This window comes from Urocitellus parryii, chromosome 2 (genome assembly GCF_045843805.1).
Source record: "Urocitellus parryii isolate mUroPar1 chromosome 2, mUroPar1.hap1, whole genome shotgun sequence".
NCBI classification, from domain to species: Eukaryota; Metazoa; Chordata; class Mammalia; order Rodentia; family Sciuridae; genus Urocitellus; species Urocitellus parryii.
This window is the reverse complement of record NC_135532.1, coordinates 11,310,983-11,331,915: the sequence shown is the minus strand read 5'-3', so window position 1 is coordinate 11,331,915 and position 20,933 is coordinate 11,310,983. Positions and strand designations below refer to the sequence as shown.

The 20,933-nt window shown below is 40.2% G+C and overlaps 1 protein-coding gene across 6 annotated transcripts in view; it reads left to right on the top strand.

Moving 5' to 3' along the window:
• Clybl (citramalyl-CoA lyase) overlaps positions 1 to 20,933 on the top strand; it is a 240,261-nt gene that overhangs the window by 117,264 nt on the left and 102,064 nt on the right. For all 6 annotated transcript variants that reach the window (XM_026400264.2, XM_026400260.2, XM_026400271.2 and 3 more), the window contains exon 2: positions 12,949 to 13,135. In XM_026400264.2, the coding sequence (XP_026256049.1) occupies positions 12,949 to 13,135 (187 nt within the window). The remainder of the gene's footprint in view (positions 1 to 12,948; positions 13,136 to 20,933) is intronic.

The following is a 20,933-nucleotide window of genomic DNA, read 5'->3' as shown; positions in this document are numbered from 1 at the left end:
GTGGTACGGGTCTGGCAATTAGACTCAGACAGTGTTTTTTTAAAAAATTATTCAGTGTGAGAGAGAGATCAATATTAAACCCTCCCCAAAATCTACAGATCAGAATAATCAAGGGATTGTGGATAACAAAATATCCAAATTCTAAGCTGTGTAGCTTATATAGCTTATGTCAGCTTCATTTCATGAGAGACTGACACTTGGAAGGAAATTTTGAGAGAATCTAGAAAGAAAACGAGGATTTCATCAACCCAGATCATTTTTGTGATGGCCACTCCCCCTGAAAAAAATTAAGATGTAGGAAGAAATATTTTCTCAAAATTGCACAGGCATTTTCTGGAGGGGAAAAAAAATTCTGCTGTGATTACTTTTATATCAAAGAACCCAGTCGTGGGGGAAATGCATTAATTTGACGTGGTTAGCAGCCTCTGAGCTTTTGAAAAAACTCTGTAAAAGAATTTGTGGCTGTATGAGTCAGGTTGACGGTCCTCTTTTGTAAAATTTAAAAAAAATTAAGGAGAAATTGACCTTTCTAGTTCACATCTGCTCAGGTACCTTGAAAGCTTGAACAAGCCAGGAAATAATTGTCTCAGCTTTATATATATTATTTTTCTGACATAGAATTACCCACAAAATCTATAAGTAGAAAAGTATAGTGGATATTTCTTTTTTAAGAAAACATATCTTATTTTGGGTTCATCTTTACTTTTTACAAATTGCTTTTACATTCATAATCTCATTTGATCTCCACTACAATTCTACAGTGGAGGTGTTATTTTTTTCTTTTTTCTTTGTTTGAGACAGTCTCACTATGCTGCCTGGGCTGGCCTTGAACTCCTGAGCTTAAGCAATCATTATGCCTTAGCCTCTCCGGTAGTTGGGACTACAAGCGCCTTCCACCATGCCCACCTTGTGACCTACCTGTCCTTCCTCCCTCCCTCCCTCCCTTCCTTCCTTCGAGGTGCTAGGTACCAAACCCAGAGCCTCATGCATGCTGTATTTCTTCTTCTTTTTTAAAAAAGTTTTTTTTTTTTTTTAAATTTTCAGTGTGTAGTAGTTATATATACTATTGGGCTTCATTTTGACATGATCATACAAACATGAAATAAAATTTGCTCCACTTCATTCCCTGGTGCTTCCTCTCTCCCTCCCTTCCCTCTTCTCCCTGTTCCTTCTCTTCTACTCCACTGGTCTTCCTTTTATTTATTTATTTTTAATTGGTGCTTTATACCTAAAAGTGGAATTCACTGTGGTATGTTCATATACACATAGCATAATTTTGTCAATTTCACTCCACAGTTCTTCCCTTTCTCATCCCTCCTCCCTCTCCCACCACCCCCTTCCTCTACTCCACTGATATTCCCTCTATTTTTGTGGGATCACCCCGCCCCTTTTCCCCCTTATTTTGTCTGTCTTCCACATATGAGAGAAAATATTTGGCCCTTGACTTTCTGAGTCTGGCTTATTTCGCTTAGCATGATGTTCTCCAGTTCCATCCATTTACTAGCAAATGCCATAGTTTTCTCCTTTATGGATGATTGAAGCTCCATTGTGTATAGAGACCATATTTTCTTTATCTACTCATTGGTTGGTTGATGGGCACCTGAGCTGGTTCCGTAATTTGGCTATTATGAATTGCACTGCTATCAATGTCGATGTGCCTGTGTCGCTATAGTGACATACTATAGTGCGCTGATTTTAGCTCTTTTGGACAAAGGAGTGAGATAGCTGGGTCATATGGTGGTTCTATTCCTAGTTTTTTGAGGAATCTCAATACAGCTCTCCAAAGTGGTTTATACTAATTTGCAGTCCCACCATTTTCCCTACATCCTCACAAGCATTTGTTATTATTTGTTTACATATTAAAATGATTTTTTATTATTTGATGATTCTATGGTAACATTATTTTCAGATACTCTCTAGGGACTGTTTCAATACATTAGCTACTAAATATTGTCTTTTCTGCAACTGATTTATAATTAGATCTTACTCGGGAATACTCAGTTCCTAACTAGAGGCTTCTGCTTTGAATGTTCACTTTGGGCCAGTCATGCAACAATTGTCCTCTTTCTTGCTAACATGCAGTTTCAGATCCAAAATTATAAATGCTCTCTACTGAGGCAGAGGGAAGTGGGCCTGGCATATCCTTGAGGTTTTAATTACAGTTTACCAAGCACTCTCCCATCACAGCCTGACGGGTGCTGAGATTGCGCTTGGGAACCCATCCATCAGTCTCCAGGAGTACTCGGAGTTCTGAGCAGCCATTTGTGAACCAAGTTCTCAGCAGCATTAAGAGTTAACTGTTAGTGAGTGACACCCTGAGCCCTTTGTGTTTCCAGGAGCCCCTCCAGAAGCAGCCCAGCAAAGTAGAGATGCTGATCGCATTGTGTCTGAAATGTGGCCGGTGATGAGTGCAGGTTTCCCTCTTGACCTGGTGGCACACAGGAGAAAACCTTCCAGTCCTCGGTTCACATAACCCCTTGGCTCCTCCTTCTCTCACCAAAAGGAGAGCAAGGAAGTGGGATTAAGGCAAGTGCCTAGCACCAGGCACATGCTCTATTGTCATCCCTCTCAACCAAACCAGGAGCTTTGCAGGGAAACAGAAAGCCCCTCCCCTCCCTGCCCCCTCCTGTTCCCCCCTCCCTCCCCTTTCCTCCCCCAGCCTCTCCTCCCTTACCCAAGTCCTTTTCCTCCTGCCTTGGCCTTTTTCTAGTCCCTCAGCTCCCCTCAAGCTCCCCGTCCCCTGGCCCTGCTCTTTTTGCTTTCTGCTGGTCTGTCTTGGGCTTAGCTCCTTTGAACCCTTCCTCTTCACCTTCCTTTTAGAAAAATGTCCATCTTGCCCTCAGAGTTGCTGGCAAGTGCCCAGCGGCCTTGGTGGAGCCACTCTGAAAGCTGCCACTGCTGCACTGGTTAGAGAGCAAGAAGCGTGTGGTGTGGACCTGGGCAGGGGGCTTTCTTCTGGATCCATTCATAGTCCCCACAGTAGTATGGGGCTTTCCTGTTCCTGGGGCTTCCTGCCCCTCAAGTCACGCAGAGTTCTGTGGCCGCAGCAGGCAGATTCAGTGGGTGCCAGAGAGGTGCTACTGGACAGTTAGCTCCTCATTGGAGCTTGTGGGGCCCATAGCCCTCAGCAAGGGCCTGCTCGTAGGTGGATCGGTGTTTAGGATGGGTTCTGAATGGGCTCCGTCCATTTTTGTGAATGAAATGATAGAATGGATATGACAAGGCAAACTGCTTCGGTTTGGTGACTTTAACTGTTTTTTTGTTGTTGTGGTGGTGGTGGTTGTTTGTTTTTTGTTGAGATCTCATATGTCTTCAGACTGGCCTCCATGCCTCTGACTCCTGGGCTCAAACGACCTGTGGCCTCAGCCTTCCTAGTAGCTGGGACTACAGGCACATGTTATTGTGTCTAGCTTTATTTTTTTTTAGTGGCCAAATATACAGAACCTAAAGCTTGCTGTTTTAACCATCTTTAGGTACACAGCTCAGGGCCTTAAGTACATTTTAATTGTCATGGAATTACAGCCACCATCCTTCTTCAGAACGTTTCCATCTTCCCAAACTCGAACTCAGTACCACTAAACAGTAGTTAACCCATTCCTCCTCCCCACAGCTTCTGGCCACCACCGTTCAACTGTCTCTCTGAATTAGACCCCTCTGGGGACCTCGCATAAGTGGAATCATGGAGTAACTGTCCTTTTTTTGTCTGGCTTACTCAGCATAATGGGGAACTTTAACTTTTGACAGGGTATTTGTTTCCATTTCCTCCCATGTGAGAAAAGACTCCCATCATCGGCGTCACTTGTAGGAACTAGCTTTGCCCCTCATTGTCCTCAGAGGCTGTGCTCCATGCTCAAACAGCATGACCCCACCTTAACCCATCTGGTCAAGGGTACCGATGCTGCTTTTTCCTCTACTCTTGTGAAGTCTGTCCTTTATTGTATAGCCATCCCCTTTCCAAGGGTTTTCCTGACTGGGAGAGAGGCAAGAGGGGGCCAGGAGAGAAGTCCACACCATGCCCTTGTTGTGTACATGGAGCCTCACAGTAGCCATAAGGCTGGCCTGTGGCCCATGGCCTATGGGGTGCCCCATCCTGAGCCCTGGGTCACTCCTTAGAAGCAGACTACTGGGGGAACTCAGACTGCTATCCAGTGTGTGTCCACTTTGGACCCAAGACTATTTCTTCCTTTTAGCACAAAATGGAGCCCTTGAGTTGAGTGGGGTACAATATGATCGTTCGTGAGTTTGCCCTGAAAATGTCTTCTAGGCTTTCCTGAAACGGGCTACACATTTATCTGTATTTGCACCACATGCAAACCTCACAAAGGACCTATTCAGCCTATGGGAGCACAAATAGCTGTTCTTCGCTTCTGTGCCCATGGAAAGCTCCCCACCTCTCAGTGCACCGTTACCATAGTAACTGAAACATAGTTCTTCAAAATGAGGAAGGAATCTCTCCGGCACTTGGGAACTTAGCAAAGTGAGAACATAAGTAGGCCTCAATTATAGATGCTGGCGTCAATAACTAGTTATTAATAGCCATAAGCATGGTTGATATTAGTAAGTGAATTTTGCAGTCATTTGGAGTGTCGGAAAGGATGGGTGAATGGAATCTTCACTCTGTGCCATTGATTCTTCTGTGACCATCACCAGGGGCACACTAGGTCAGGCCCGCTGGTCGCACAACATAGGACTCGGATCTCCCGGTTCATAACCAAAGAAGAGGCGATGACAGAGCCCAGTTGTGCTCCTTCAGCCCCCTCAAGAACTGCAGAAGCAGCCTTAAATAGAGGAATCCATTACAAATCTGTCATTTGCTGTGGATGTGTGCTAACCTTTCTATAAGAATTTTTTTTTTTTATTTTGGGGGCTGAAAGTATAGTTCAGTGGTAGGACACTTGCCTAGCATACCCGAGGTCCTGGGTTTTATCCCAAGAATTGCAAAAAAAAAAAAAAAAAAAAAAGGAAAGAAAGAAATTTGTTTTTTCAACCTTTATTGGTTCTTAGAATGAAAAAATTTTTAAAAGAGTTTATAGGACGTGGCATAAATACGTGACATCCTAAGTGAAAATTTGTTGATTATTTTAAAGTGATGCTCCCCCCCCCATACACACCAATGCTTAAGTGAGAACTTATTGAATTTTATTAGAAATTATCTGGCTCCTTTTTGTGCCTCAGCCACCTGACCGTCTGAGCAGTCACATCACTAGAATTAGAGGCATTTTCCTTTCTCTTTGTGCTTCTTCCAGGAATCTGGGCCCTGTTGCTAGAATCAGATGAGGTTGAAAGCTGTATCTAGCCAACAGGCCCCCAGTTCTGACACATATGTACCAACATAAAATTTTCCTTTCCCAAAGTCGCCAGCATATTTTGAAAAGCCTGTCAAATGTTCCAACAAAAATTAAATATGATATAATGTTAAAATCTAATAGCTATTTAAGAAATAAATAATTGCTCTGCTAAAAACATTTTTTAAATTTTGTCTAGTTGTAGATGGTCACAATCCTTTCATTTTTGTTTATTTATTTCTATGTGGTGCTGAGGATTGAACCCACTTCCTCACACGTGCGAGGCAAGTGTTCTGCCACTAAGCCACAACCCCAGCTCCATAAAAATATTTTATCTAAAAAAAAAAAAAAAAGGGCTGGGGATGTGGCTCAAGTGGTAGTGCACTCGCCTGGCATGTGTGTGGCCCAGGTTCAATCCTCAGCACCACATACAAAGATGTTGTGTCCGCTGATAACTACAAAATAAATATTGAAATTCAAAAAAAAAAAAAAAAAGAATGAGATCCATTAAAAAAAAAAATTGGTTACTAGGCCAATAGTGAGTTGGTCCAGCACATATCAAACCCAGGTGGGTTTTTACTGGGATGCGATTGATGAGAACTCTCCATGGCCAGCCAGATGGATGGGGCTCGTGGCTGGAGTGGTGATGGGGTCTTAGCAAACTCCAGGGCAGGCTGATGTTTCTTATTTCGAGATTCTGTCTGTGCTGCTCTCAACCTAGTTCTCTGTAAGATGTCAGAGTTTCCCTTCAGTCATTTGTTAAGTGTTTTGTCAGAAAAGATGTCAAATGCTTTTTTTTTTTGCTGGGCGTGGTGGTGCACACCTGTAAACCCAGCAGCTGTGGAGGCTGACACAGGAGGATCGTGAGTTCAAAGTCAGCCTCAGCAACTTAGCAAGGCCCTAGGCAACTCAGTGAGACCCTGTCTCTAAATAAAATATTTAAAAGGGCTGGGGATGTGGCTCGGTGTTTAAGCACCCCGGGTTCAATCCCTAGTCTCCCCAAAGAAAATGCAGATAGTGTAATCTCCATGTTGCACAAATATGGGCTTCATTTTCTGTAATGACTCTCAATTTAGTAGGAATTTCCCATTCCTATATGTTGGCAAGAAAAATACTAACCAACTTCCTATGTGAAGTGAGTCTTTTTCTTCTGGTTTAGTTTCTTTCTCATGGACGCAGTCTCTTTAATGCCCATTCGGTGCCATGACTCTGCCTTCCCCTCCTGTTCTGGGTTCTGGGGGGCCCAGAGGAAACCTGTACATCTGTGTGACAGCAGCCTTCACTGTGAACTCTGATGAAGAGTCACTTGTGTCTTGTGGTCCTCGGCCTGTGGGTCTTGATTAGTGCTGATGGTGGTGACTTGTGGTGTGTCCTTTGGGTATAGGAGAGGCAGAGTTTCCTGGGGAGTGTGGTCCTGGCCCTGCTGACTGGTAGGCTCCCACTCCCTCTCCAAGGTGTGCTTAGTTATGAGGCTAGCCATTTGTGTCCTTGATCCTGCACTGTAACCAAACCCTTGAGGCATACTGCAAAAGGGTCATGCAGAAAGTTCCAGTTTCTTCCACATCTTGGGGATTCAGAGTAGACCACTCCACTGCTTCTCTGCCTCAGCAGCGTGTATCTCTGCATCTGCTGTCCTCCCTGATCAGGTCGATGGAGCACCCATGGAGTATTCTTCCAGAGTATGAAAGGGAAAAGAGGACATAATCTTTCCCTACTTTCAGCTCTGCCTGGAGCTTCCTTGGAAGTTCTCATCACACTTCTTCTTTTTTTTTTTTTTTTTGGTACCGGGGATTGAACTCAAAGGCTCTTGACCACTGAGCCACATCCCCAGCCCTATTTTGTATTAATTTAGAGACAGGGTCTCACTGATTGCTTAGCACCTCGCCTATGGTATTATTCTGTCTCAGCCTCCCAAGCCACTGGGATCACAGGTATGCATTACCACGCCCGGCCTCATCACATTTCTAACCACCTTCTCTACTCTGCAGGTTCCTGAGCTGAGGGAATCATCGTTACCCCAGCTGATCACTTGCACTCTCTCTCTGAACTTCTCTTGGCCAGTGACAAGGACTTACTTTGCTTCAAATCTCTTGTTCCTTCCTCACTCAGCCTTCTGGGAGCTCAGATCCTGCAGCTGTTAGAAACAAGAAGACTTCTTTCTCCCTTAACAAAGACAAGTTTATTATTTCACTATGGACTTAATATGAGAACCTAGCTTTAGTTTCAAGCTCAGCAAGGACTTTCAGCGTTCACTTCCTGCCACCCCAGACCTCTGCAGTGATGGCCACTTCTGATTCAGTAGACAGAAAGGATAGAACAGATGTGGCAGCAGCAGATGTGAAAACTCCTCAGGTGATCCCCATGTGTTGCCAAGGTTGAGGATTGATCACCTGGAGTAGTTCTTTGTAAACTCTCCTGGGATCTGCATCATCTGGTGATCTGGTCCACACACAGATTCTGAACAGGCGGAGACGGGGCCCCACATTCTGCATTTCTAACACACTTATGATAACAGATTCCTCGCAGGGAGATGGGAGAGTCTCCTTGGAGAAGAGACAGGAGGCCAGTAGTGCTTGTCTGCAACCCTCAGAGAGCTTAAACAGTTGCTGAAGCCTGGCTGTTACCAGTAGAGTCAATTTAATTGTACTGAGTGGCCTACAATTTGATGACTTTTACAAGCTTCCCCAGTAGTTGCCATATTGAATCCCAGGCTCAGAACTCTGTGGCCTAGGGACTAGCTCTGTCTCTAGTTATATAAATGGTTAATTAAGGGCATCAGGTGAAGGAGGAAAGGAGGAAGACAGAAACAAGGCCAGGAGGGGCCCCCTCTGGAATGTTGTATCTAAAAAAAGGTTTCTCTGTAGAGAGAACTCACCATAAGGCTACCAGATTTTTTTCAACTCATGTTAAGCCCTTGCTTTGCATATTGTTTGAATACATTTACATGTTGACTATTCAAGAGGCTCTAACTCCAAATATGTAAGATAAAATAAGTTTGATCTTGTCACCTACTGCAACTGTATTTGTACACAGTGTCAGTGCCGAACACAACTCGAGTGTAGAACAGATTTTGGAACAGCCTGGGCAGAGGGATGGCAGAGAATCAGAGGAGGGAGGCTGAGGAAGTCCTCCTTCCTCCTCCAGAGCTGTGACCGCATGATGGGGCTTGGACAGACCCCTCCAGACTGTGGAATCAGCAATAGAACCTGATCCCCACCCCCATCCCACGCCTTTCTTCCTATTCCAAACAGTGCAGGTGCCTTTGATGGGGTCCCCCCCCACCCCGCCTTCACCATGTGCTGTTTTACAGGCCACTCCTCTGGGTGTCCCTCCTTGGACCTGCTGGGCATGCCCTGTTCCTTGGGCTGCTCCCCATCATGCTCAGCACCATGCTTAGCACTTTGAGCCCTTGCATATAATTGTTCAGGGTGTGCCCTGGACAGAGCACCTGGCAAGGGCACTAGTGGCCCCTCTCCACACCCCCAACGATGCTGCAGCAGGGGCAGGAGGTGCCTTCTTGCTCTTAATCCTGGAAGGTACAAGGGGATGCCTTCTTCTAATTTGCACATCGATGCTGCCCTGTGTGGTGGGGAAGCCCAGTGCAAGTCCCCTATCAGGTGTTTACCACCTGCTCACTAATGAGAAAAGTAGAGGCAGCAGGGTAGGTAAGAGGCATCATTTACTGAATAAAACTTCCTTTCCCTATTGAGTGGCCTTGGCACTCTTGTAAAAAAATTATTTGACTGAATATATGAAGGCTTATTTCTGGGCTCTATAGTCAATTCTCTTGGCTTGTATGTCTATTTCTATGCCAGCGACACATTGTTTTAATTATTGCAGTTTTTTGGGTTTTTTTGGTGGGGGGTACCAGGGATTAAGCTCGGGGGCACTCGACCATTGAGCTACATCCCCAGCCCTTTTTTGTATTTTATTTAGAGACAGGGTCTCTCTTAGTTGCTTAGCACCTTACTTTTGCTGAGGCTGGCTTGGAACTTGCGATCCTTCTGCCTTAGCGTACCAAGCCCCTGGGATTACGGGTGTGCGCCACTGCACCTAGCTGATTATTGTACATTTTTAAAATTTTATTTTATTTGTTTTAATTAGTTATATATGACAGTAGAATACATTTATGTACTTTGAAATGTCATGCATAAGTGGGGTATAATTTCTCATGTTTTTGAATGTACATGTTGTAGAATCACATTAGTCATGCAGCCATACATGTACATAAGATAATAATGTCTGTTTCGTTCTACTATCCTTCCCACCCTGATACCCCCTGGTTATTGTAGTTTCATAGTCAGTTTTGAAACCAGGAAGTGTGAGTCTTCCAACTTTGTTCCTTTTTATTCAACACTGATTTTGTGCCTGCCATGGTGGCAATATACCTATAATCCCAACAACTCAGGAGGGTGAGGCAGGATCATAAGTTCAAAGCCAGCCTCAGTAATTTATCCAGGCCCTAAGCTACATGACACCCTGTTTCAAAGTAAAAAAATCTTTTAAAAAGTTTAAAAAGGGGGTTGGGGATGTAGCTTAGTAGTAAAGAACCCTGAGTTAAATCCCCAGTCCAAAAAAAAAAAAAAAAAAGATTGTTTAGGCTATTCAGGGTGCCTTGAAATTCCATATGAAGTCTTCTAATCCATGAATATGGCATGTGTTTCCATTTACTTATGTCTTCTTTCGTTACCTTCAGCAAATGTTTTCTAGTTTTCATTGTGCAAGTCTTTTGCTTTTGGATAAGATATCTGTCTGTCTGTCTGTCTATGTATCTGGTAGTGGGGATTGAACCCAGAGGCACTTTACCACTGAGCCAAATCGCAGCCCTTTTAATTTTTGAGACAAGTTGCTTAGAGCCTTGCTAAGTTGCCCAGGCTGGCCTTGAATTTGTGATTGACATGCCTCAGCCTCCTGAGTTGCTGAGATTATAGGTGTGTACCATCATGCCTGGTTGGATAAGTTACTTCTGAAGTATTTTGTTATTTTTGATGCTTTGTCAAGGGAATTATTTTTATAATTTCCATTTCAGATTCTTCACTGCTAATATAGAGAAATACACTGAATTTTGTTTGTTGATTATATATCCTGCTACTTTACTGAACCCATTTATTAAGTCTACCTTTTTTTTTTGTTCTGTAGAATCTTTAGGATTTTCTGTGTATAAGATCATATCATATACAAACAGTGACAATTTTGATCTCTATCAGTTTGTTTGCCTTTGGTTTCCTTTCTTGCCTAATTACTAGAACTTCCAGCATTACGTTGAGTGGAAATGGCCAAAGTGGGTATCCTTATCTTGTTATTGACCATTGAGACAAAGCTTTCTATTTTTTGCCTCTGAGTATGTTTAATGTGGGTTTTCCATATATGGCTTTTATTATTATTTTTATTCCTAATTTGTTGAATGTTTTCATCATAAAAAAATTAAATTTTGTCAGGTGCTTTTCTGAATGAATTGGGATAATCAGGTGGGTGATTTTCTCTTTATTATGTTACTGTGGTATATTATATGGATTAATTTTCTTATGTTGAACCATCCATGCATTCCTGTTAATGTGTATTTTATTGATTGATTTCCTATGTTGAAAGGTCTTTGCATTACAGGAAAAAATTCCCACATGGTCATTGTGTATAATACTTTTTGTACGCTTCTGAATTTAGTTTGCTAGTATATTTTGAGGAATTTTACATCAGTGTACATATAGGATATGGAGTTATAGTTTTCTTTTAGTATCTTTATCTAGCTTTGGTACCATGGTAATTCTGGCATTATAGGATGAGTTAAGAAATGTTTTACTGGGTTGGGGATATAGCTCAGAGGTAGAATACTTGCCTAGTATGTGGGAGGCCCTGGGTTCAATACCCAGTACCACATCAAAAAAAAAAAGAAAAGAAAAGAAGTGTAGAAAGATTGGTATTTGTTCTTCTTTAAAGATTTAGGGGCTGGGATATAGCTCAGTTGGTATACAGTATTTGCACAAGGTCCTGGGTTCAATCCCCAGCACCACAAAAAAAAATAAAATAAAATAAAGATTTAGTAGAAGGGGCTGGGGTTGTGACTCAGTGGCAGAGCACTTGCCTAGCATGTGTGAGGCACTGGGTTCAATCCTCAGCACCACATATAAATAAAAAATAAAGGTATATCAACAACTAAAATATATTTTAAAAATTAGTAGAATTTACCTGTGAAGCTGAAGCCTTCATGGATTTTCTTTCTTGGGAGATTTTTTGATTACTGATTTAAGCACCTTACTAGTTACATACAGATTTACTTTGATTTTCTGTTTCTTCATGACTTAGTTTTGGTAGATCTTATGTTTCTAGGAATTCATCCATTTCATCTAGTTATTCAATTTGTTGGCACACAGTTGTTCATAGTACTATTTTATGATCTTTTTTGTTCCCTCGCATTGCTAGTATTATTCCCATTTCATTACTGATTTTAGTAATTTGAGTCTTTTTTTTCTTTAGTCCATGTAATGGTTTAGAAATGAGGTGTCCCCCAAAAGCTCATGTATGAGATAATGCAAGAGAGCTTAGAGGTAAAATGATTGGGTTATGAGGGACTTACCCTAGTTCATGAATCCTGGATTAGGGATTACCTTGGTTATAACTGTAGGCAGGCAGGGTGTGGCTGGAGAAAGTGGTCACTGGGGCATGCCTTTGGGTTGCAGAGGTAAGGGGAGTCTTGCTCCCTGCATCCTGGTGCCGTGTTCCCAGATGTTCTTAACACCCTTCCTCCATGATGTGTGGCTTCATCTTGGGCCCAGAGCAATGGAGTCAGATGTCTAACGACTGAGACCTCTAAAACCATGAGCACCCCCCCAAAAAATTTCCTCCTCTAAAATTGTTATTGTCAGGTCTTTGGTCACAACAGCCAAAAAAGTGACTTAAAGAGTCCATCTTGCTAAAAGTCTGTGAATTTTCTTGATCCTTTCAAACAATCAAATTTTGGTTTTATTGATTTTCTCTATTGCTTTATTATTCTCTATTCCATTTATCTCTGCTCTTATTTTTATTATTTTCTTCCTTCTGCTAGTTATGAGTGTAATGTCTTTCTTCTTTTTCTAATTTTTCAACTTGCAAAGGTAGGATGTTGATTGTAAAAAATTGTGCCAGGGGTGCCTAGCATGTATGAGGCCCTGGGTTCAATCCTCAGCACTGAAAAATTATTTTACAAAATTACCTTCAGGCTTTGTATATAAGACATATATGATATATAAATTAACTTCATGTTTATATTTAGGTACAACCCCTAAGATTTCTCATTCTATGTATCCAGAATTCCAAGATTCCAAAAGTCTGAAGCACCAAACACTTTTGGTCCCAAGCATTTCAGATGAAGGACTTTCAACATGAGGTGTTGTTTGGAACCTTTTGGATATATGGTTCTCACCTTTTTCTCCATGGTCACCATCTGGACAGTACACTGATAATGGAATTTTTTCCAAGAAGAAATAGGCACACCTTTCTCCTTCTGTCAGACGAGAATGCCAATAAATAGTGCTCTTTCTTCTGTTTTCCTAGTTGTAATGTGTTCTGTCACGATCTTGAAAGATTGTCCATGTGTTCTAATTTTGCCTTAAAACCACCAAATAAGTTTTTCATAATTTTTAAACACAGAGGTTCTATTGTGGACTAATTTCAATTATGTCTCCTACAGGAAAGCATCCCTGGCAGCCGATGTGCCCAGGCTTGGGTACAGTTCCTTGCCCAATCACAAGTACATTCCTCGGAGGGCTGTGCTCTATGTGCCTGGAAATGATGAAAAGAAAATCAAGAAGATTCCATCCCTGAACGTGGACTGTGCAGTGCTTGACTGTGAGGATGGTGTGGCTGCCAACAAAAAGGTAATGCCATGGTTTTCAGATGGAGGAGAAATGGATTGAAATCCACTATTTTTGTGGCAGCATTGCCCATTATTTGGAAAAGTTCTACTGTACTCATGGTTTATTGATTAGGATTCAGTGTGTGTGTGTATATATATATATTTTTTTTCCACCTTTATTTTATTTGTTCATTTATATGTGGTGCTAGGGACCGAACCCAGTGCATCATGGGTGCTAGGCAAATGCTCTACCACTGAGCCACAACCCCAGCCCCTAAAATATATTTTTAAATCATGACAGTCAATACATGTGATGATTGTGTGTATAGATATAGACAATCAATTTTGGCCCTGATATTTTCTGGTTTAGGCAAATGAGTTATATAATTCCAGAATTATAGTGTAAACTTTTCATGCCAACAGCATACAATCAAGGAATTTATTTGTTCTTTTTTTTATTTTTTATTTTTTTTTTTTGTTGGAGATGGATACAATATATTTTATTCATTTATTTTTATGTCATGATGAAAATTGAACTCAGTACCTCACAAGTGCTAGGCAAGTGTTCTACCCCTGGGCCACAACCCCAGCCCCCCATTTCTTCTTTTTACCACCAGCTATATTAATAGTATTAATTAATTAACTAATAATAATTAATGTTAATGTCTGAGACAAATGCTAAGAATCTAACAGCTAGTCTTCCATGGATAAGTCACTGCCTCACACAGAACCTTTGGGTTGCATGCAGTTCTTCCTGATTTTCTCATGGCCTATCAGAGAAATGAGCATTAGAGAATTTCCAGTTTGTGAACAGGTGCAGAAGGTTCTTACTTGGTAATTGCATGGTGGATGCTTTTGGTTTCATTTTGTTTTGCTTAACTTTATTTTTTCATATTTGTACAGTAAACGTGGATGTGTTCAATAATTAGGTGGAATATGTAAATCTTTATGTTAATCAATTATGTTTGCATGGAATTCTTTTGGTTCAAAATATTCTTGCACTCGACCTTTATCTATCCAGTCCCTGGACAATGCGGTTGGGCTGGGAATGGATTGTGGGGCTAGGGGATGGAGGGAGCCAGCCATCTGGATTCATGCCTGTTTGGGGCCCCAGGTGATCTGAATAACCTGCCTGTACTATACAACTTTCTGAATTAATTGCTTTCCTTGGAGACTCTAGCAAACAAATATTTGCCTTAATTAAAAAAATAAAGTTAATTTCCTGCATCTTCCTGGTAGTCAAACCAAGGCTTTCCAAGTATTTGGAAAAGGATTAGAATAAACATGTGGAATCTAAAGTGTCTACTCAACATCTTTGGCATGTGCCAAGGAAAATACAATTAATCCTCTTTCTCCCAGAGATTAAGGTAAATAGGCCTTTTTTTTTTTTTTAAGGATATAATGTGATTCCAGTATGCTTCCTCCCAAAACTCATGTAGTGCACTCTGAGATTAGATAGTAAATTGTAATTCCAGTTCTGTGTGACCCAGGGCAATTCACTTTACTTCTTTACTTCAATTTCTTATCTATACCGTGGGGATAACAATATCTTCTTTTGTCAGGGACAGGGATTATTATGAGAAAAAAGTTGATAAATGTCTGGGAGTAGCTTGATTTCCTACAGGAAATAGATTAGATAAAGCCTGCAGTAATCATGATGAGAGAGGAATTTATTTTAGCATTGTAGCACAGTAAGACATTAGGAGCCCTGATAAAGTTCTAATTTTATTTCTTTGCAAATCTTGAGGCTATTCCCTTAGACTCACCTGAGGATGTTACCTGTCCCCTAGATGAGATGGAAAGGTGATCTGTTTCTGCCTTACATTTCCTTACTGCTTATCTGAGTCCTCAGCCATCATCATATCCAGAGTAGTAACAGCTGAGCTGAGGAGACACCTAAGGAAGAGATGGGGAGAGGAGTTAGCTGTGGGCAGACTGTGCTTGCCATCGTGGAGTGTCATCTTTGTCCAGTGTCTTTATTCGGACATTCCAATTCTCTTAATGCAGCTCTACATTGCATTTATTGCTAGACACACACTCTTCTGCACGATGATCTGGAGTGGATAAAATTTCCATCATAATTCACAGAAAGTTCTGATAAGCCAGGATAATACTTATAAAAAATTATTTTTTCCTTAAAATTTCTATTTCTAAATAAGTAATCTCATATTTCATTTCATAGCCCCCTAGCCTGTCAAGTTCTTTTTGAATTTTGATTTTATCATTCAATATTAATATTATCTGAGAATTTGACGAGCACACTATATGAAAATTCAACAAGTTTCTGATGAACCTGTTGAAGAGATTGGAGCCAAGTATAGCACAAGCCTGCCCCTAAGAACCTCTGTTTGCTTAACAAATATTTATGTGGTGCTTGCTAAAAGCTAGGCACTGTAATTTGCATGACAACCCAATGAGGTAGTGCTATTATATTTCTTTTATAAATTGGGAAACTGAGGCATAAAGAATAATGAATAAAACTGGTGATGTGGTTAATCAGTCACCTGACACCTAAAAAATCCAGTCTTTTCATGAGGATATTATGAGATTTTCATCAAATACCATTTTAAAATGAGGGCACACATTCTGGGAGTTTCTGCTTTTAAGGACTCATCTGAGTGGATTGGACACTCCTAGAGGATCCAGGCTCTTCTTCTCTAGCTTGAGGTCCTCAATTATAATCACACCTGGAAAGTTCCTTGTCCATGCTGAGTAGCACATACACAGGTTCCAGGGATTAGGACAGGGGCTTTTTTGGGAAGCAAGGGTGGCATTATTCTGCTGGCCATGGCCTCTGCAAGAGTCACCTGGGGGCTGGGGCTGTAGCTCAATGGTAGAGCGCTTGCCTCGCAGGTGTGAGGCCCTGGGTTTAATCAGCACCACATAAAACATAATAAATAAAGATATTTTAAAAAATGTCTTTAAAAAATCACCTGGGTTTCTTGTAATTACAACAAAACAAAACAAAAACAAAAACAAAAAGTCCTGCACTTTATGCTAAATTGACAAGATAGAACTTCAGGAAATTACATTAATTTACACTTTTAAGAGCTTCCCATACATTTTTATGCACATTAAAATTTGAAAGTCAACATAACCAACATGACACTGACTCAGCATTCTTCCTTTTATTCTCTTTTCTTCTCTTATTATGAAAAATAAAATTGGAAACTCAATATTAAAAAAAAAAATAAGGCACATTCCCAAGGTACCTGTCCAGAAATATCTTTTCACCCAGCACTAGAAAAATTTCCATCCTTCTTGATGGAGGAGAGAGTAGGGACCATTTTAAGTGTGTTTATTTTTAACTAGAAAAGTGAGGTCAGGTAGATCCACGTCAGTACTTAATTGTTACTGCCTCTTTTTGAAGTGGCAGAAGTAAAGAAAATGGTTTCCTGGGAAATTTCTCTGTAACAGGTGCCATATTGCATAGATTAGTATTCCTATATTCTATGTATTATTTTCATATATAATCTCATTAATCCTTACAGCAAAGTTTCAAAATATGTCCAAGGTTACATTATCATTAAATGGCAGAACTAAAACTTGAATTTCCAAGAATTTTTGATGGAATCAGCTTCACGCTCCCCATTTCCTGTTTGGAAAGTGAGTGCACTATCTGTCCGTGTTTTGTCAGCTTTCCATTCTCCATGATTTCTCAAAGGCTAATAACAGGAACTCTGGATTTACATATGAAAATTCTTTCAGCATCCTGGGATTGTAATCCATTTAGACCTGGGACTTCCATTCATTCGAAATGTCCAGAAAACCCTGAAATTTCTTATATAGCTCATATTCTTTTTTCTTAAAGTCACTTATTTTTTTTGTCTGTCCATTTAAAAAAAATTTTTTTTGTTATAGTTGGACAAATACCTTTATTTTATTTATTTATTTTTATGTGGTGCTGAGGATCGAATCCAGGGTCCCACACATGCAAGGCAAACGCTCTAGCACCTAGCCACAACTCCAGCCCCTGTCCATCTTTTTTTTTAATTTTAATTTTTTATATATGACAGCAGAATGTCTCGTGATTCATATTATGCACACAGAGCACAATGTTTCATTTCTCTGGTTGTACACAAAGTAGAGTCACACCATTCGTGTCTTCATACATATACTTCATACATGTAATGATGTCCATCTCATTCCATTGTTAAAGTCACTTCTTAATCATTTTTCTTTTTTTTTTTTTTTTTTTTTTTTTTTTTTACCTCTTTTTTTTTTATTGTTGGTCATTCAAAACATTACATAGTTCCTCATACATCATATTTCACAGTTTGATTCAAATGAGTTATGAACTCCCAATTTTATCCCGTATACAGATTGCTGTATCACATCAGTTACCCTTCCATTGATTGACATATTGCCTTTCTAGTGTCTGATGTATTCTGCTGTCTGTATTATTCTCTACTATCCCCCCTCCCCTCCCCTCCCCTCCCCTTTTCTCTCTCTACCCCTTCTACTGTAAATCACTTCTTCCATTTGAATTATCTTGTCTTACCCCTCCTTTCCTCTTATATGTCATTTTGTATAACCCTGAGGATCGCCTTCCATTTCCATGCGATTCCCCTTCCATTTTTCTTATTTGAATGTTTTTCTTCTTGATGGAGGAGAGAGTAGGGACCATTTTAAGTGTATTTATTTATTTATTTATTTATTTATTTATTTTTAAGAGGGAGGGAGGGAGGGAGAGAGAGAGAGAGAGAGAGAGAGAATTTTAATATTTATTTATTTTTTTAGTTATCGGCGGATACAACATCTTTGTTTTGTATGTGGTGCTGAAGATCGAACCCGGGCTGCACGAATGGCAGGCGAGGGCGCTACCGTTTGAGCCACATCCCCAGCCCCAAGTGTGTTTATTTTTAACTAAGAAAAAATACAGGCCAGGCACGGTGGCACACGCCTGTAATCCCTGAAGCTTGGGAGGCTGAGACAGGAGCATCGTGAGTTCAAAGCTAACTTCAGCAATGGTGAGGTGCTAAGCAACTCAGTGAGACCCTGTCTCTAAATGAAACACAAAATTGGGCTGGGGATGTGGCTCAATAGTTGTTTGCCACTGAGTTCAATCCTCAGCCTCCCCCAACCACACACACACACACACACACACACACACACAAAAATAAAACATATAAAACTCTTATTTCAGATTATCTAGTTGTAGTTTTGCTAATTATTGCCCAATTCAGCTTCTTGGAATTATGAAAATATAGTCAGTTCATTTCATATCTCATTTTGTCTCTTTTTTATTACTAGACTAATTCCACAATTCATTGGGTTGCCTCTATAGAAGTATGGGCTTATAATGAAAACAATAGGAGTTTCCACAAAGCAGTTTATGAGTATCTAATACCTTCCAGCAGTCTCTAATCCTGTCCTGCTAATCCAATTTGTGTTTAAGTAGCTCCTTCATGTCCAGAGTGGCACTACCAGCTCACCTTGCCAAGCATAGATGAACAGATGGCCCCCACTCCCTCTTATCTTCTTCTCATTGGTAAATGCAGGACATATAGGGTCTCTAAGCCAGTGCTTGCAGGGCCACAGTGAAAACATACCAAATAATGCACAGAATTCTGGTGGATCATCATGACACTGGGCAAGGCCAAAAAGGTAGGAGTGGAGAAACTGGAGGCAGGATTCCAGGGCTGCCATTTCCATCAACTAATATGTAAATTTATTTTATGTTTAAGTTTAAGTATTAAAGTCAGTAGTGAGTGGGTAAATTTTAAGTACCTACTCAACCAGGCATCATGGCAGGCAGGAGAGATACCAAGATGGTTGCCTGGTCCCCACTGGGAAGAGTCATAGGCCAATCTTAGGCATAGAAGTAAACGTTAGAATCCAACAAGTTAGGCTATGAGAATGCATTCTTTTTATTTTCACTTGATCTAAGTGTAATTCCCATTTTGATCTTTTGCTTGAAATATGAAATACAAAATAGTGCTTCCCAAACCTTGTAATGAAGAAAGTTTTGTTATTTTTTTTTTTCATTTTTTACATTTCCAATCTTTTGTGGGCTAATACTTTTGTAAAATACAATGAAAATAAACTGGTAAAGGCTGGGCAAGTTGGTGAGACCCTGTCTTAAAAATAAAAAATAAACAGGACGAGGGATGTAGCTGGGGTAGAGTGGCCCTAATTCCACTTTGGAAAAATTGTAGAGAAATCCAATGTTGCTTGGTGTCAGCCACGTCCAGTGCTGTGGGAATTTCTGAGATCTTACTCTCCATGTGTATTTACCTCACAATGGCATGGTAAAGTTGAGGCAGAGACCACACTTTGAGTAGCAGGCACTTGAGATTTTTAAATTTCCAAGTATTTTTGGAAACAAAATTTTCAAATTTGTTTATTTATCATTTAGCTGCTGATCTTTAGAATAGTCGCATGGTGGTTAGAGAATGTGGTGCAAACGTTAATGATTCTTTGAAATTTGTCAAATCTTGCTTCAAGGCCTAGAACATGAGCCCCTTTGATAAAATGTTCCATGTGCTTAAGAAGAAAGTAAATTTTCCATTTGCAGAGTTCTAGTATTTTCCATTAGACCAAGCTTGTTAATTACCTTGTTCAAATATCCAGACCTTTTATTGATTTCCTTTGCTTGATAGATCAATAATTGAGAGAGGCTAGTTGAAACCTAGCCTATGTTGGAGAATTTGTCAACTTCTCTGAGTTCTATTAATTCTTAATGTTGATAATTTGAGCCTATGTTAACAGGTATATATGAATCTAGAATTATCTTCCTGATATCTTGAGTCATCAGGCAGTACGTACTGTTTTTATCCCTTATAATACTTTTTGCTTTGAAGTTCATGGTCTGTTATTAATATAGCTCTACCAGCTTTCTTTTGGTTACCATTCACTTGTTACATTATTTTCATCCTTTTGCTTTCAACTTCTCCATATCTCCATGTCTTAAATATGGATCTTATTATTTAAAATTTTTTTGATATCTATGTTGATACTTTCTGTCTTTATAGAATATTTATCTGTTTTAAATTTCTTTGTTCTCAAGATTGAACTCATGGATTCTCTACCACGGAGCTACATCCCCAGGCCTTTTGATTTTTTATTTTGAGATAGCACCTCACTAAATTGTCCAGGATGGTCTTGAATTTGCCTGCCTCAGCCTCCTGAGTAGTTGAGACTACAGTTGTGCCTCCCTGTCCTGGCTTGAACCCAATTGCTTTGTATCAGTATTTCTTGGAGAAATTCTCTACAGTGTTTTATTTTCTATATTTTTAAAATTGGTGCATTGTGATGATATATAATTGTTAAATATTCACATATATATACGCTAGGCAAGGGTTCCACCACTGAGTGACCTTCCAGCCCTGATCATCTTTTTGAATCCTATATGTTTTCATTGTTACTATTTTATGTATACTGTATTTACTTAGGTTAACCTATGTATTTTTCCAGTTTTTTTTGCTCATCATTCCTTCTTTCATCTCCAGTCTTCTTCCCAGGGCCATCTTTCTTTCTCCTGAGGTGCATTCTTTAGAATTTCCCTGTAGTCTTGGGGCATAGTTCAGAGGCAGAGTATTTGCCCAGCACATCTAAGGCCTAGGGTTCCATAAGTAGAACCACAAAGAAGGAAAAAAAAATTTCCCTATAGCAGTTTGCTGATGATAATCTCAGTTTTTATTTGAAAATGTCTTTACTGTTTGATTCAGTACAAAAATCTAGATTATTTTCTCTTGGAACTTTAAAGACATCATTTCATTTTCTTCTGTTGTCATTGAAAACTCCTTTTTTTTTTTTTTTTTTTTGTTACTGGGGACTGAACACTGGGGCACTCGACCACTGAGCCACATCCCCAGCCC